The sequence below is a fragment of the Halyomorpha halys genome, unplaced genomic scaffold (assembly GCF_000696795.3).
Source record: "Halyomorpha halys isolate HHAL.00 unplaced genomic scaffold, Hhal_1.1 Scaffold199.1, whole genome shotgun sequence".
NCBI lineage: Eukaryota > Metazoa > Arthropoda > Insecta > Hemiptera > Pentatomidae > Halyomorpha > Halyomorpha halys.
Window position 1 is genome coordinate 776,558 of NW_027112578.1, and position 17,213 is coordinate 793,770.

Below are 17,213 nucleotides of genomic sequence, written 5' to 3' on the forward strand. Positions count from 1 at the left end.
AACACCGCAGAATGCCCTGGATGCCAGACTGTCGAGGGAACCGCGGAGCACGTGTTTTTCACTTGCACTCGCTTTGTAGTAGAAAGAAGTGAATTGGAGAGAGAGTGTGGAGGACGCATCACTCCAGAAAACGTAGTGAGCTATATGCTCCTCTCAGACCAGCATTGGAACGCAGTGAAGAGATTCACCACAGTCGTTCTCAAGAGGTTGAGAGAGGAAGAAAGGGCTAGAAGACGGAACTAGCATGGAAACGTGAAAACCATGCGAAGAATGCGAGGCGGCACTCAGCCATTTCCCTTTTGAAGTAATGCTTAGCGGCGGTTTTAGTGGGTAAAAATCCCACACACGGATAGGTACGGGCTTATCCGTGTCTTTTGAAGATTTCCACCGACCCTCGTAAAAAAAACACACACACACACAAATACACACAGAGTAACCGTGAAATACTGGGTCGGACCCTACGTTCATGAGAGGAGGAAGGAGCTCGGTAATTGACCTCACGTTTGTTAGTGACATCCTCCTGCCAACTATTAGTTGGCAGGTCAGCGAAGTATACACACACAGTGATCACCAGGCTATCCTGACCACAATATGGAACCGCGAACCAAGGATCATTAAGCGTGAGAGGTGTGCGGTTCGCTGGAAAACCAGGACGTTTGACAGGGAATCGTTTCAAATCATGATGGAGACCCAATGTAATTTGTCAGGCACTGCGGAGGACAAAGCTCGACAGGTAATGGGCCTAGTGAACAACGCTTGCGACGCGGCTATGAATCGTTCCAATATAGGTAACGGTAGACTTCCGGCTTATCTCGACGGCTCGAGAAGGTTTAAGGTAACTGGCGGTGTACACCAGGGCTCGGTGCTGGGACCTCTGTTGTGGAATGCGATGTACGACGGAGTCCTTAGGCTTAGTCTACCAGAGGGTTCCAAAATAGTGGGCGTTGCTGATGATATCGCGGTGATCGTCGAAGCAAAGTATAAAGAAGAGCTCATTCTAAAGGCCAAACATTGTGTCGCTTCGGTTCGAGATTGGCTAGAATCTGTAGGGCTGCAACTAGCAGAAGTCCTTCTCGTCTGTAGCAGGAAAGTGAGGGGAGCCATAACCTCGAGAGTGGGTAGGCAAGAGATCCATTCCAATTCTTTGACTTACCTCGGGGTAAGAATCGATGATAGACTCCTGTTCAGAGAGCATATCCAGCGGGTGAGTAATAAAGCAGCTAGAGTAACCACCGCACTGTCACGTTTAATGCCCAACATAGGCGGACCCAGGAACAGCCGTAGGTTGTTGATATCCTATGTGGTCCCAAGATTATTGGATGGCAGACCAACGATTTGCTGCACAGGTGATGCAGAAGAGATATAGACGAACCAGGAGATAGCCTAAAACAATGAGGCGGCACTCAGCCAATCACCCCCATGATGTAATGTCTAACGGAGGTCCCGTGGAGGGTGAGAAACAGGTGTAGGGCGGTGGTTTTAGTGGGTAAGAAACCCACACATGGATAGGTACGGGCCTATCCGTGTCTTATGAAGATTTCCACCGACCCTCGTAGAAAAAAAAAACAGAGTACCCGTGTGGAGTAGCTAGTCTCCCATCGGGCGCCTCCCCAGGTGGCGGATAGGGGGATTCTCACCAGATATTGCGGGAACCGGGGAAATAAAATACTCGGGGTGGACCAAAACCAGAATCAAATCCAGGCGCGACGGTTCTTAGAATAGGCGGCGTACTGGTCAGCGTCTGTTCCTCAGGTTAGAGGCGGCTGTTCCAAAACCTGGCAGGAGGTAAAAATGCGAACACAAAAAAATTTGTGTTATGGAAAATAACGTCAATTGTGCTACGGTGCAGGGGCACGGAACCCTAGTACCGGCGTCGATAGGCAATGCGAAAGCGGGTTCCCCGGCGTCGTCATCATACGGCCGCAGTGCTGCAATGGTGGGAGACTTGGCCATTGTAGAATCTAATGCCACAAGACTAACCATAAACGAGGTGATGAAAAATCTTGGGAGCAAAATTAAGCAGCTTATCTCCTTCATTCGCACCGAGAATAATATACACGGCAAGATAAGGAGTTTCGCATGCGAAATCCAACTATACTACGAAAAGTTGGAAACAGCTGCCTATCGATAATGCAGATGGTCACACCCAAACGAAGGAGGTCAGTCCACCAAGGAAGAATGCTGTAAAGTCAGAAGGGACACTGACCTCACCTTCTTTGGCGGGCGATAAAAAGAAGAACAAGAAGAAAACCGCCCAAGCCAATGTACAAATTGTGCACCAAAATATAGAACACCCTCAGAGATCGGCAGTTCAACGTGGAGGACCACAGCAGGAGGAATGACAGGAAGTAAGAAAAAGATCCAGGAAGAAACCTCGCCCCAAGCCTCCTAGGCCCGATGCCGTGATTGTAAAAATTTCAGATAGCCAGTCCTACGCAGATGTCCTGTGAACGGTAAGAGAAGATCCGGCAATGGTGGAGATCGCTTCTTCAATTACCAAGGTCCGGAAAATTAATAATGGTGACCTGCTACTCCAATTGGACCGGAAGAAAGTGCAATCTCTTGCTGCACTAAAAAGCTCAATGGAGGCCTTAAAACCTCTCCTGGGTGAATATTCAGTGCCCACCACAGCAGTGAAATCTATCCGTCAAGCATATGGAGGTACACAAACAGCGGTTATTTCACTTCCGGTTCTCCAAGCTAGGAAGGTTGTGGCTAAAGGAAAGGTTCGAGTAGGCCTAAGATCAATAACGTGTACATCTTTAGCTGCTACGCCTATCCCAGCATTACAAAGAAGACTTTGCAAATTTGTTGGATCGCATTGTCTTAGAGCCAATTGCCATAAGCCAGCTATCATAGCGGGTGATTTAAAAGCATGGGCAACTGAATGGGGAAGTAGGTTAACAAATCGACGTGGTGAAGTTCTCCTCGAAGCTTTCGCACAAATGAGTGATATGTTGCTAATGAACACCGGAACAAACCCGACGTCCACAAGAGCAGGAAGATGATCTATCATCGATTTGACGTTTGTGAGTGGTCGTCTGCATCGGATCACAACTTGGAAGGTTTGTGGATTTTATACAAACAGTGATCACCAGGTTATATTGATTACACTGGATACGCCTACAAGAGGGAAGAGTTTTCGATGGAGAATCAATTGCTGGAATACGAAGACTTTCGATGGCGCTTCATTCACTTTAATGATGGAGGATGAGTGTGAATTGAAAGGGTCAGCTGAGGAAAAAGCGCGTATACTGACCTCTTTTGTATCTGGGGCTTGTGATGCAGCTATGACCCGTTCAAAGCCTGCCAAACATCATTCCTCAGTGTACTGGTGGACGGATACTATTAACGCTCTTCGCCAGTGTTGCAACTAAGCAAGAAGACGTTACCAGCGAGCGAGACGTCTGCCGGAGTTTCCTGTGCTTCAAGAGAGTTAGAAGGAACCTCCGACAAGCCATTAAAGAAAGCAAACGACGGTGCTGGAGAGAACTCTGTGATGAGGTGGATTCAAACCCATAGAGTAGACCTTACAAAATAGCACTAAAAAAAAAAAGAGTATATCAGCGCCAAATCTTCTAAAGTAGCATCCTTTTTGTCACGCCTTATGCCAAATGTTGGAGGTGCCAGAGAAAGTAGCCCAAGGCTCCTTGCTACTGTTGTTCCCTCCACTATGTTATTGCAGCCCCGATTTCGAAAGAAGCGATGTTTACCAAATCATACAGGAGAAAATTGCGACTAAAAATAAGTCGAAGGCTTCAAAGAAAGGAAGGGCAATAAGGCAAACTGAATAGTCAGTACCTTCAACATCCCGACTGAATCCCGCCCGCATTAGGGAGAGAACGAAGGCATCAGAGAAAGGAACGACGTTGGATCAGCCACCGCAGCATGTGGAAGATCATAAATCCCCATCAGATGAGCAGTGGCAAAGAGTTTCTAGAAGACAAAGGGACATTAGGAAGGGCAAACGCCCTAAACCAGCAAGACCGGATGCCTTAATAATCAAGAATTCGGAGACCAGCACCTATGCTGTTACTCTCCGGAAGGTCCCAGACGACCCCGCACTGAAAGATTTAGATACAAATATCTCCAAGGCCCGTAAAAATGACGCAGGAAATCTACTGATCCAATTGGACCGGAAGTCTGGTGGCGCCCTGGAGAACATAAAGCGCACTGGGAAATGACGCTCAAATAAGGCGTGGACGCAAGAGTCACTGGTTGAAATCAGGGACTTGGACGCCCTTACGACAAAGCAAGAGGTTGCCGAAGCTCTCACATTACGATCGGTGCGTATGCTGGCACACAGACCGCAGTAGTTGCTCTGCCAGTGCTACTGGCGTGGAAGGCTGTCACGGAAGTTAAATCAGAATGGGCCTAGTGTTTAGCCAAATTCGGGAGAAGGTTCGATTCCAACGTTGTTTCCGGTGTTGGTAATTCGGACTCAACCATTGTGAAGCAGCTCAAGATCTTCTCTGGCAAACAGTGAAAGACTTGAAGATTGACGTGACCATCCTGAGTGAACAATATAAAAACCTGGAAAACGTCGCTTGGATATCTGATACCACTGGCAGGGCTGCGACCTGGGCATGCGGCAGGCAGGCCATAACCGAAACGGCGCAAGACCCCACATGTCGGTTTGTCTGGGCTAAGATACGACATATATACTTGTATAGCTGCTATGCCCCACGAAACACCACAACCGAGGAATTCCAAGGTCCACATAGATCGTATAGATGCCAGAGGGCGAAAACTTGTAGTTATTGCCGGAGATTTTAATGTCTGGGCAACGGAGTGGTATTTCTCAACCACGATTACTGGATACTAGGTTGAGAAATATTAGACACGTGTTCAAGGATTCTTGCTTGCACGTCCTTGTAGCCGAAAATTTTTCTTTTATAAATCATCATATGTCGCCTTAGCTTTACATTAGTATTTAGCGGTTATTATGTAATAATCGATTTGATTTCTTTTTTTATGCAGAATAGGAAGAAAATATTGTTAATTGTATCAAATGAGTTCAAGTAAATACAAAAATCGGAAGTAAATGGAATTTGGTCCGGGTGCGGTTAAATAAAACTCAAATAGTAAATAGGTGTACTATTTTTATTTGAGCTAACGTTCCGCCCCACGTTGCAGGGATTAAAAAGATACAAACACTTAACATAAGCACAAAAAAAATTAGTTGAAAATAGCAAGGATAAGTAAAAATCCGAAGTCATTTTCACTAAGGAGACCAACAAAATGTTTGTTAGGAAACACTAAGTCAAATTTGACAGGTTGTTGGTGTCTTTTGGAATCCTAAAAGACGAATTTCCATTTAAATGATAAATTAGAAATTTGTGAGCTTATTTTTGGAGGACATTTTTTTCCCCTCCCGATGTCCCTTGTTAACGAAAATTATTCATAACTTCTCACAATGTTATCCAAATCCAACATAACTACAACTGTTGAAATACTTAATTTATATTTTTCAAATTATATCATTATCTTTTCGATTATATGACGGAGGAAAAGGAGTTTCAAATAAAAAAAAATTATCTGAAACAATTTATTTTGTCTCTGGTTCTAAGTTTCAGGTGGATTAGTGGAATGGTGTTGAAGTTATTGCAATTTTAGTTATTTACGAAAAAAAAACTATAAGGGTACTCAATTGGTAAATATATTGTACCTGTCCCACACACTAGGGAATTGTTTTAATTGTGTGACGGTATCATAGATTTCTGCCGAATATATTTTGTTTAAACCAACAAAATAAAATATATATTGTATTTTATAAAAATTCGTATTTAAGGGCTTTTGATGACACTAAAAAAGAATATGGCTTTCTTTTTCAACAATTAGAATTTAGAGTTAGTCAGGAACAGGTTATCCCACAATGCCATAACAATAGCAGGGTATTGAAATAAAGAACGCCACTGAACCAGTATAGTGGAATAAAATATTTTTTTATGGAGAAATAAAGTTAATATTCGTTTTTTCCTAGCTCGGAAACCCTTTAAATTCAAACTTCAGTAGTTAACATAAATTAATTTTTTCCCCAAAAAATTATTAATTAAAACTGGGGCCTCCCCCCAAAAATATAAATTACTTTATATATGTATATATAGTTGACTGTAAAAATTTAAATATAAAGAGGTCACGTTGCGGTAAAAAAAAAAAGAACAAATGGTTTATAACTATTTTAATGTCAGATGTTTCCTTCCACTTTACAGGGTTGTTCAAAAGGAAAGGTTGAACAGCCTTAAATTACTCTAATAGGAGTTCACAAGTCTACACCAAAGCTAGGAGAAGTTTAACACATCTAAACAGTATACAATAATACCAATTAGAAATGGATTCATATATTAAAATGTTTGAAAAACTTTTCTTTATTTGAAAATGCTTTTTCTCCCATATAAAATCTAAAGGATGATGTAGTTTAGGAAACCATAAATCCAGCTTTCTAATAATTGTTTGATATAGGGAGAAGTTATTAATTTATTTCTTGATTGTGGAACATCAGAAAAAAAAAATGTATTCTCCAAAATTCAAGACAAAAAATTTCTAATTTATATGAAAATTCGTAGTTGAAGATTTCAAAAGATTTAAAACGAATTTGACTCATGTTTCCAAAACACTTTTTTTTTTTTTGTCAACTCAAGTGGAAGGAACTCCTGATTTTTGGATACACTTGAACTCGGTTAGTATGACCAACTATTAGTATATAATAATCATTAAATGCATGTAAAACTAAGGGAGCAGATGGTAATATAAAAAATATGTTTTTCTTGGTTACTAGGGCACATTGGTAATAACCAAAATATATTAGACAAGGTTGAAAAATAATATTAGACATGTGTTAGGTCTAATATTATTTTTCAACCTTGTACCACTAAAAACAATTTCATTTAAATCAGTGGACCCCTCCCATATTTAGATAAAACTTTTAATATGAGTAATACGAGAAATAATTAACACATCATAAATGCAATATGTATGTAATAAACACTGTCAAATTTTGTAAATCAAAGTACATCAGTACATACTGGCACTGCATATAAAAATATGTATACAAACTTAAATCATGTTTCCTTTGATCAAACATCACTACTAGCCAAGATAAACAACATCCTTTAATTATAAACAAAACTTATTTCATTAGGTCCCAAAATAAAGGAAAATTGGTCAACAAAGAGCTGGAAGAGGAATACAGAAATGCTCACAAAGATTTCTCTTTCAGATTTTCCCAATGATTAGAACAGGTCCATCTATTTCATTCACTGATGTAGATATGTAGACAATGAGTTATATGTGGTGATTTTTTTAAATACTAGGTTACCGTTATAAATAGGTTGCATAAGGTAAATTTTTTAAAGAGAATTTTAGATTCTTTGTCTTGTTTTTTTTTCATAATTTATTCCTTACATGGAGGTAAATTTTTCACTGATTGCTACATATAACTATTAGTTCAAGTGAATATGAAAAAATTTGCTTGATCAAGGAATTTGTAGTGTAAAAGTTTGTAACATCCATTTGCACTGCCTTTTATATATTGTATCTGACTGTTACCCTGACCATCTCATTGAAAAAAAAAAAAAAAAGAAGCTATTTGAATAAAAATAGATACTACCTGTATGAAAGCTAGAACTCTACAATGAGATTGAAAGGTAAAGGTATTCCAGCAGAAAATGTTAGTAATTTAGAGGATAGGCTAATTAAAATGTAGAACTGTGCAACTAATCTCACCTTCCTATTTCAATTCATAGTTTAAATGTGATTACTTAAGCAGTTTCCAATAAAATCACATTTTTCTCATACAAATCAAAATTTCTCTACTGTAACTAAAGATTTTTTCACCTGGCAAAGTCAAAGATCCTTTGTCCAATGCTGTACACCTTCACCCCTTACATCAGCCTTGATGATGACCTACAGGATGAAACTTTGTAATCAATAAATAGTTGAAAACTATGTTTGTTCTTCTTTACCGTAGCCCCGACCATCTTCCAATTCATAGATGGTCAATTATCTATATGTAATATTCACTTTTAATTGTTAATTTTGTTTTGCTGCTATGATCACCTAACAAAGTGATATTTTACATATTGGTAGTGATCTTATAGGAAATTCAACGTAGATTTCTAAAATGGTGATAAAAGTGTAGAAATATTGAGTTACACTAGAGAAATTTGGATTTGTTTTGGGAAGGGGGAAGAGGGGTAAGGCAGGGTGAATGTGGTTTTTGCATAAAATACCATATTAAAAATTAAAAAATACCATACTGGAAGATTATTGATTGACCGTGTGTAAAGATGAAAGGAATATGGTCCGGGTGCGGTCAAAAAAACTCAAATAGTATAATTCTACTATTTGAGTTTTTTTGACCGCACCCATGGACCATATTCCTTTCATAAAAAATACCATATCTCAACATTATATTGAGATATTAGAGGTTATTAATATATAGTATGGTCCATTTATAAAAGACACTGGGCTAGTTTTATTTACTTAACTTCTTAGTGTGATATCATTATTTTGAGAAAAATTAAGTCTAAATTCTCAGTTAAACTAAACTAAAAACTTAGTTAAATTGTACAAACTATAGAAATTAAGCAAAATAATAATGCAATTTTGTTGTAACACTGGTGTAATTTCAATTAAATATAAAACAGTTCAAATTAAAATCAATCATCGATATTTACAAAAAAAAAAATTAATAACAGATATAAAATTTTAAGAAGCAGGTCACAACCAAGGCTTATCTCCTTTTCCTTCCTGTTGTCCTTTTTTTAAACTCTCTGCTACTCTTAAGATTTTGATTACTCCTTCCTTTCCTTTGTTTATTATTTCCTCCTTTTTTCCTTTCAGATGCTCTAAAAGTAAAATATTGTAAGGCATGTTAAAAATAATAATATTGGAAATCAAATTTCTAACAACAATTTTAAATTTAAATTGTAATTTGGGAATACGTGTTTGAGTTTTGTTACAACCTATAAAGTTTTAATAAAGGATACAGAATTTTTTTATTTTAAATAAGTATCTAAAAAATTTTATTTAAAATTATGCTTTCAATGATTAAAAGCATTTAATTCAACTGATGCTTGCTTTCCATAGAATTCTTTTTCTGTTTCTCCTACAAATGACATTTGAGTCCTTTTCACACAATAGTAATACATAGCAGATACTAATCATTAAAAGAAAGACTATTAAAATCACTACACAATGGAGCAGTAGAACATGTTATATGAGATCTACCTTGGGATCAATGAAGTCCCTACTATAGAAAGTTAAGAGGTAATGAAGAAAATCATCTAGAAACTATACTATTTCAAAACTCCCCTTGACCATTTTCGAATCTATAATACTTGTTACTTCATTAAGCATATGTTAATTATTAATGATTATACATTATTCATTACTATTTGTCTACTTCCACCATTTTAAAATCAAAATATTTTTAAAAATTGGAAAAATAAAAAAAGAGATCATTTTAAAACTGAGAGACATATATCACAACATTAATAGATCATGTAGATGTTTTGAACCCTTATTGACTGGAATTAAAAATAAATATAACATTCTGAATGATCATGTACACAGATTAAATAGATTTAAAAAATACTACAGATGTACTTTAAGTATGGGACATAATACTGAACAACTAAGTGCTGAAGAAGTTAGTTGTGTTAGTAAAAGAACCCAGTAGGCAGGAAGTCCAAATAATCATTGGAAAATTCAAATCTAACGAAGTAACGTTAACTATTTCTAGTAAACTAATCAAGACTTGAGGAAAATCTGAAGTTTTCAAAATATATCTTTTAGCTAAAAAGATCTGTGAAAATGAACAAATATCAGAAGAATAGAAAGAATCTGTAGTAACTTTGATTCACAAAAAGGGATTGAGGTAGGATTTAATAACTATTGAACATGTTATAAAATATCTATGTTAATCCCAACTAGACAAACCATGTAATATAATATGCCAAGAAGATTATTAAAGATAATTAATGAGAATGTGAAATGTAGAACTGCTTAACTATTTTCTTTCCAATGAATATAATAGAAACCTTTAGAATACACAGGTCTAATTCATCGGCTGTATATTGATTTAAAAATGATTATTTTTCAATTATTATTATTCTATTGAATATCATACATAAACTTCTATGCAATTCAGCAGGAATATTAAAGAAGGAAATCTAGTAAGGATGTGCAAAGTCAAAATATTTAAGGTTAGGTATTCTGATTGAAATAAAGATTTTAAAACTATTAAATTAAATAAAACAAAATAAATAGTTAAGATAGAAAGAATATTTACGTATAATAAAGTTTGGTAACATAGGTGAGAACTGGGAATCCATTAAGTATAGCAAAAAAAACTTACAAGAGAATTTAGGGTGCTACACAAGAGGCACTGCAGTTAATGTACTACAGATTATTATTAAATTTTATAAAGTAATAGCACTGTGATGGCTGAGATGGGCATACAAAGTTACTAGACAAGATTATGATTCTATCACTAAAATGTTGATTAGTATTCAACTGATAATTAAACATCTTAGAGGTAAACTAAGGAACAGGTGGGAGGATTATGTTAAGATCTTAATTAAGAATTGGGTTCTGTTGGGTGTTTATATAGGGCATTTCCCCATTTTAACTGTCCAAATAGAATCTGAACTAATTGGACTATCTTGCAAAAAATTTTCATAATAATCGGATTAATGGTTAGATTGATTATGCTTGAATGCTAATTTGACTATTATCAGAATAACTCTCACATGGAATCAAATGTAAGTGAAAATTTTTGATTCTAAGGATAAATATTTTTTCATTGTCAGCTTGTTGAATACAAAGCTTCCCTGCCTGCAATAGTGAGAAAACGAAATATATTTTGACTGCTAACAATAATTTTTACACTAACAGTATTTTAAAATTAAAATAATTGAGAGAACTTACGAAGTTTCCTGGTCATAAATTTCACGATTCACAGCTTTTTCAAGGTTTAATTTGGGTTTCTTGTTAAGAAGGGAGTCTGCTAATTTTAAATTCCTATTGTATTCTTCATCCTTCGTCTGTAAAAAAACATTTTGTATGTTTATCCCAAGTACATAAGTTCGAGATAGTTGCACTAACAAAATTCATGCAAGTATGGAATAAATAGTTGTTGCTCTGCACAGAGTTGGAGCAATAGGCAAGAAAACTCTATAACAAGTGTCAGCTAACTAGACTTGCCTAATTGTATCAGTATCATACTATACCGCAAAACCAAGACTTGATAAACAACAGACAAATTTTATGTGTTTTTATTTAATTTTGAACTAAGAAAAAACAAAACAAAGAAATTGTTCTATTCTAGACTATAACACAATTTAATTGCATTTTTATTAAAGTCTCTTTATTGAGCTATTCTCAGAGTATTAATAAATTTAACTATAAAATGGTTCTAATTAAAATTTCCCTTAAGTTTAAGTAAAAAGTGTTAATCTTTTAGTTGAGTTTTGTCCTTGATAAAAGCCTACTTTTACTTTTATCCAGGAGAGGCAATCTGAGGAATTGTTCAAAATAAGAAATTAGATGCTGTCAATCTGCAATTACTTACCGGAGCAGGAAATTTCCTCTTTTTTACAGTTAAAACTGAAGATTTATTCAGATTTTTTTCTTTACTTAAACGAGGTTGAAATTTCCCCAGGGATGCAGTGGAAACATTCGCAACCTGTGCAGCAGTATTTAACTGTAAAAATAAGATATAATTAGATGATTGTAATAATTACAACAGGTAGGCATTCTTTTTAACCTTAATAGTTCATTAATATATAATCATTTAAATATTATTAATATTAATATTGATATTAAATTAATAGTCATTATTTGCTTCCGATCCTTACAAAGACAAAATGTTTGTGTCAATAGAAAATTTAGTAAAAGAAGTATTTGTCTTATGATTTACATTTAAATGTTTAAAAAAAAAAAGTCATGAGCATAGACGTAGGTTTTTTTTTTTTAAATCAAAGTATGCATGACAGTCAATAGTTTGATTCTAAGTGCTAAATGAAGTCACTGTTTATCAAAAGAAGTTGATCACCTAAATAGGCCACTATGTAGTTTCCTAGCTTCCTCACAACCTTTGGTTTTTCTGTTTTATTTTTTTAAAACCCTTATTTTATTTTCTGCAATTTTTTGGCAGATTTGACAGTTGAGATGAAATGAGCCATTTTTGAAACATAGGATTACCCAGGGAATTACTTTTTGGCAAAGGTAAGCGAAAGCGGACAATGGGATTTGATAAACCTTATCATAAACCATGTTTATACTAAGCTGCAACTTTAAGCAGAATTAGATAAACCATTTTCAAACATAATTGTCATGAAAAATATTTTAGTACATGGATAAGGGATGTCGATGGTATTTGATAAAATTTACATAGGATCATTTTTACACCAATCCCCAACTTTATTCTAAATATGGACCAGCCGTTTTCGAAACATAGGTGTGCCAAGGAAAATAAGTTTATAAATATGCAAGCGAAACTAGAGGATGAATTCTGATGAAATTGATATGGGACCATCTAGACACCAAAATTCATGAAAATTTCATTGAAATTGGATCAACATTAGTAGTTGTTTAGTCCTTACATGGATTTGACAACTGAGACAGGAAACCAAATATATTCCTTAAAGTCTAAAACCTAAAATCAGAATGAATATTTTAGATTCTGGAGACTTGTTTTTCTTTAATTCAACGTTTCTGGCCAAACTATGTTTTTTGTTAAGGTGCATTATTATGAGAGAACCAAGAATATTTTTTTCTATTTATGTAAAATTAACAATATGGACAAATTAACTATTTCAGAATTGTGATTTTGTGGCTGAATACCTTTATGATCAAGTCAAAACCCAGAACGAAAATGACAATATTCATAATGCAATCATTCAATCCCAAAATTCTTTTCCCTTATAAAACCTGGAAACATGTCACAACTTACTTGTTTAGCAGTCATTTTGGGGGTTGGAGGAAGACCCATCGAAGGAACTTTTGTCTTCTTTGCTTTAGCAATGTTCCTTAATCTCTGAAATTCATTTTTAGCAACCTGTAAAAAAAATCCATTAATCAGACCTACTTATATATGAAATTAAATATTGTATTCAAATTCCTATATCTTTAGGAACTTAATTATTAACATTATATCCTCTTCTAGCACTCTCACTACAAAGCTCTCAACTATCCATGAATCCAATAAGTACAAATTCTTAACAGGAGATGCTCAATTTTCATCAACAAATCTTAACAAAAAAAATAGATAATTAACTATCACAGAACATTCCATAAAATCAAGAGATATGGTCTAAAGGGATTCTGCTTGTTTCAATACAAATGGTCATTTTAAGGTATCATTAGTTAAAAAAATATTAAAATAGAAACAAAGTTTTCTTTTAGAGAAATTACCGAGCATCAAAGACTGGAATAGGTTTTTAGAATTTGCTAGATTTCTTTTCACAATAACCTGTTTCAATTAAAAAACACTAATAACATGTAATATAAATTACTTATTGGAAGATCGTTATTTGATTTTGCGTAATGTATAAGAGGAAATGGTCTCGATGCAGTCAAATGAACTCATACAGTAATAAAAATACATATTGTGAGCAAATGTTTCACTCCACTTTGCATAGCTTCATCAGGGCTAAAAAAGAAACAAACAACTAAAATAATGTAACAAAGTAAGAGAATGGATAACATGAGATAAAAGTAAATTAAAGTATGGCTAGAAATGATTTAAAATATGTGGAAATTGATAAAAAAATTAAATATAAAAAAGTAAATTAAAGAAAATAAAAATAAGATGTACAGTGAAAAGTATAAAAAACAAGGATAACAATAAGGAATTAGACAAATACTAACAAAGTAGATAAAAAAGAAATATAAAAAATACAATATACTCTAAAAGACAGAAAATAAGAGAAATAAGAATAAAATAAAGGTCAAGAAAAAAGGAAAATAATGAACTGAAGGTGGATGGAAGATATAACAGGGTAGAGGAGAGGGGAATTAGACAGTTAACAAATACATAACATAACATTTGAAAGCAAAAAGATATCAAATATTGTTTAAATGAGATAACATCAGTAAATTTAAGAAAATATTTAATATTGGCAGAAACCAAATAATAATATACATCGATATATATAATGAGGGAGAGGGGAATATATATAAATATAAATAAAATAAAATAAAATTTAAAGAATGAATCCAATAAATATAATATAGGGAAGAAAAGAAAACATACAACATTCAATAGAGATACAAAATTGTAGTAAATATACATAATAAAAACATTAATTAAGAAGTAATAAATATAAGTAAAAGGTGGAAGTATCAGATAAATCTAAAAGATGGATTGTAAAGTTGTATAATAAAAAAGAAAAGGAAAGGAAAAAAGAAAAAAAGATTTGGAAGGATAATAGGTAAAATAACTTTTAGAATACAGAACATAGAGAAAAATAAATTACTAAATTTTTATTTGTTATTATTTATACTTTTCACTGTACATCTTACTTTTATTTTCTTTAATTTACTCTGTATATTTAATTTTCATATCAATTTTCACATATTTTAAATCATTTATAGACATACTGTAGTTTACTTTTATTTCATGTTTCTATTCTCTTACTTTGTCACATTATTTTAGATGTTTGTATCTTTTTTAGCTCTGAAGAAGCCCTGCAAAGTGGGGTGAAACTTTGGCTCATAAAAAATAGTTTATTACTATTTTATTCTTTATTATCCCATATCACAATCCTCGAAGAATGGTATCGAAATTGGAGGATAAAAATAAATCCCAACAAATCACATTTACTCTTCGTCGTAAACCTGCTGACTGCCCTACAGTATACTTTAATAATGTGGCTCTTACCCCTGTAGAACAGATTTGTTATCTTGGACTACATCTTGACAAACGACGAACCTGGAATCCTCACACAAGACTGAAAAGACAGGAAACTGCACGCAGATTCCGACTATTAGAGCACTTACTAGACAAACAGTCTTAACTTCCAACTCATTACAAAAGACTGATCTACATGACAATAATAAGGCCCATCTGCACATACAGAGTTGAGATTTGGGGCTCCACTAAACCTTCGAATTCCTCTTGTATTCAATCCTTACAATCCAAAATCCTTCATAAAATCCTCAATGCTCCTTACTTTGTCACAAATAAAATCATACATAAAGACCTTAATGTTCCCTATGTAACAGATCTAGCCCGAACCAGATATTACTCCTTCCATTGTAAACTCTCTAACCACTCAAACCCCCTAGTTTCTAATCTAGCATCCTCTTCCATTCCTGACAATTCTCCGAGGCGCCTGAAAAGAAGATGGACACGAGACCAGCTAATGTAAAATGTCAGTAGAGTTTCTCTACACGCTTGTAACACTCCAGTTTAACTTAGATCAGATTTACTAAATGTATTATAACGTAGTTTGTAATAGACGAGACAGAAGAATTGGTGATGGCAGCACATGCACGGGAGGTATCGGCCAGAGAGGGAGAGAAAAATCATATGTTCTGTCGTCGGTTGTTTTTTTAATGAATGGACATTGATGTAAAGCTAGTGTATTGTTTGGTTTCTCTGTGAGCTGAGTTATGTTTAAAAACTGTCTATTGAGAAGTGATCTTTCTCTCTCTCTGCCACAACCAGCTGAGTGCAAGTACGTAAGCGTTATGGTTCACCTTTGGTCATAGATAACAATTGTATGTATTTTAATTGTAGGTTAGATTATAAGTTAGTAATAAGTACATAGATATAATTAGGATAAGTTAGAATAGGACCTTTATTAGTTAAGATTGTTCTTTTAATTTTACAATTAGGTTAAGTAAATCTGTATTTGAATAAACATTAAAAACACATGTTTCTTGTAGTGGATATGCGAGTTAAAAAAAATATTAATTAACCTTGCAATTTGAATACATTACAAGTTGTAAATAGCAATAAATAAATATTTTAAAAAAAAATTATTAGCACCCAGACCAGCTTTCTTTTAATTATTTATTGAGAGGATTACTTTGAAAAATGCAAAATACTTTGACTAAAATAGATCAATCACGAGCATAACAATTTGGCAATATAGGAGTCTAGTGAATGAGCCAACACAGTAGTGAGAAGAAGATGAAGGGTAAGTGTCCTTTATTATATTAAGTACAAGTCAGACTTCAATGTGTACCAGGCTCCCACCATTGCACCTAGTCTTGAAAAACACTGTCATCAACAGTCAAAATGGTAAGTATTTTCTGGAAGATCGCTGATTGACCGTGTGTATTATACCTTCATGAGCATAATGCTAATTCCATAATACGGGAAAAAAAATCGACTAATTTGAACCAAGAAATATTTGGAATAGCAAAGTCATAATTATTACGTAATGAAAACATGTTTCTTAATTGAACACATTAAGCTATTTTTTATTATTCTCCTTAAAAAATTCACTTGCATCGCATTCATGAGCAAAACTATTTGGAAAGAAAGTCGGGTACGGTTTATTTTGTATCGTCTTCAGGACCAGTTGAAGTTTAAATAAATGAACAAAATGTTACAATTCAAATCACTTATCACAAAAGATGTTGACAGTCATTTGTTTGTTTTGGGTTCATACATTTTCAATAACGAACCTTTGTAAAAAAAAAAAAAAAATACTGAAAACTCCAAAGAGTTGGAATGAGGAATCTCCTAATCTAACCTATGTGGATTACCACCATAGGAAGCCTGCAAATAGTACAACTGGGTACTACCTCTCTGGGTACCTCCCACATGTCACAAAACCTCATTAATCATTTTCACAACAGATTCAATGATCTTTTGAATAAAAAAGGTCAGTACATGATCAAAAACAAAAACTATTAAATTCATCACTAAACATAAAATAATATTTACTAAAAAAAGTTAAATAAATAAAAATAATTACTTTTTCCTGTTTAATACTGCTCTTTTTTTCAAACATATCTGTATAAGGATCTACATTGCCAGGAACTTCAATAATCCAATCCTTTTCTTTTTCAGCTTTGGCTTTTTTGTATCCATACCTTGGAACCCATTTCTGAGGAAAAAGTATATAAATAACAACATTAGTTAATATTTATATAAATAAAAGTATATATAATTATACATTCTGATGAATTCAAGAGGGATTCAGATTCTTAATAAAGACATTGTATAATTTATGAGACATTAGAATACCACC

The 17,213-nt window shown here is 34.2% G+C and overlaps 1 protein-coding gene across 1 annotated transcript in view; it reads right to left on the reverse strand.

Moving 5' to 3' along the window:
• Positions 1–8,606: 8,606 nt before the first annotated feature.
• LOC106679386 (ribosome biogenesis regulatory protein homolog) overlaps positions 8,607–17,213 on the reverse strand; it is a 12,617-nt gene continuing 4,010 nt past the window's right edge. Inside the window, exons 3-7 of the mRNA XM_014418515.2 lie at positions 16,938–17,069; positions 12,959–13,063; positions 11,576–11,707; positions 10,933–11,048; positions 8,607–8,849 (exon numbers count right to left, since the gene is read on the reverse strand). Coding sequence (XP_014274001.1) covers positions 8,735–8,849; positions 10,933–11,048; positions 11,576–11,707; positions 12,959–13,063; positions 16,938–17,069 — 600 coding nt within the window. The 3' untranslated portion in view covers positions 8,607–8,734. The remainder of the gene's footprint in view (positions 8,850–10,932; positions 11,049–11,575; positions 11,708–12,958; positions 13,064–16,937; positions 17,070–17,213) is intronic.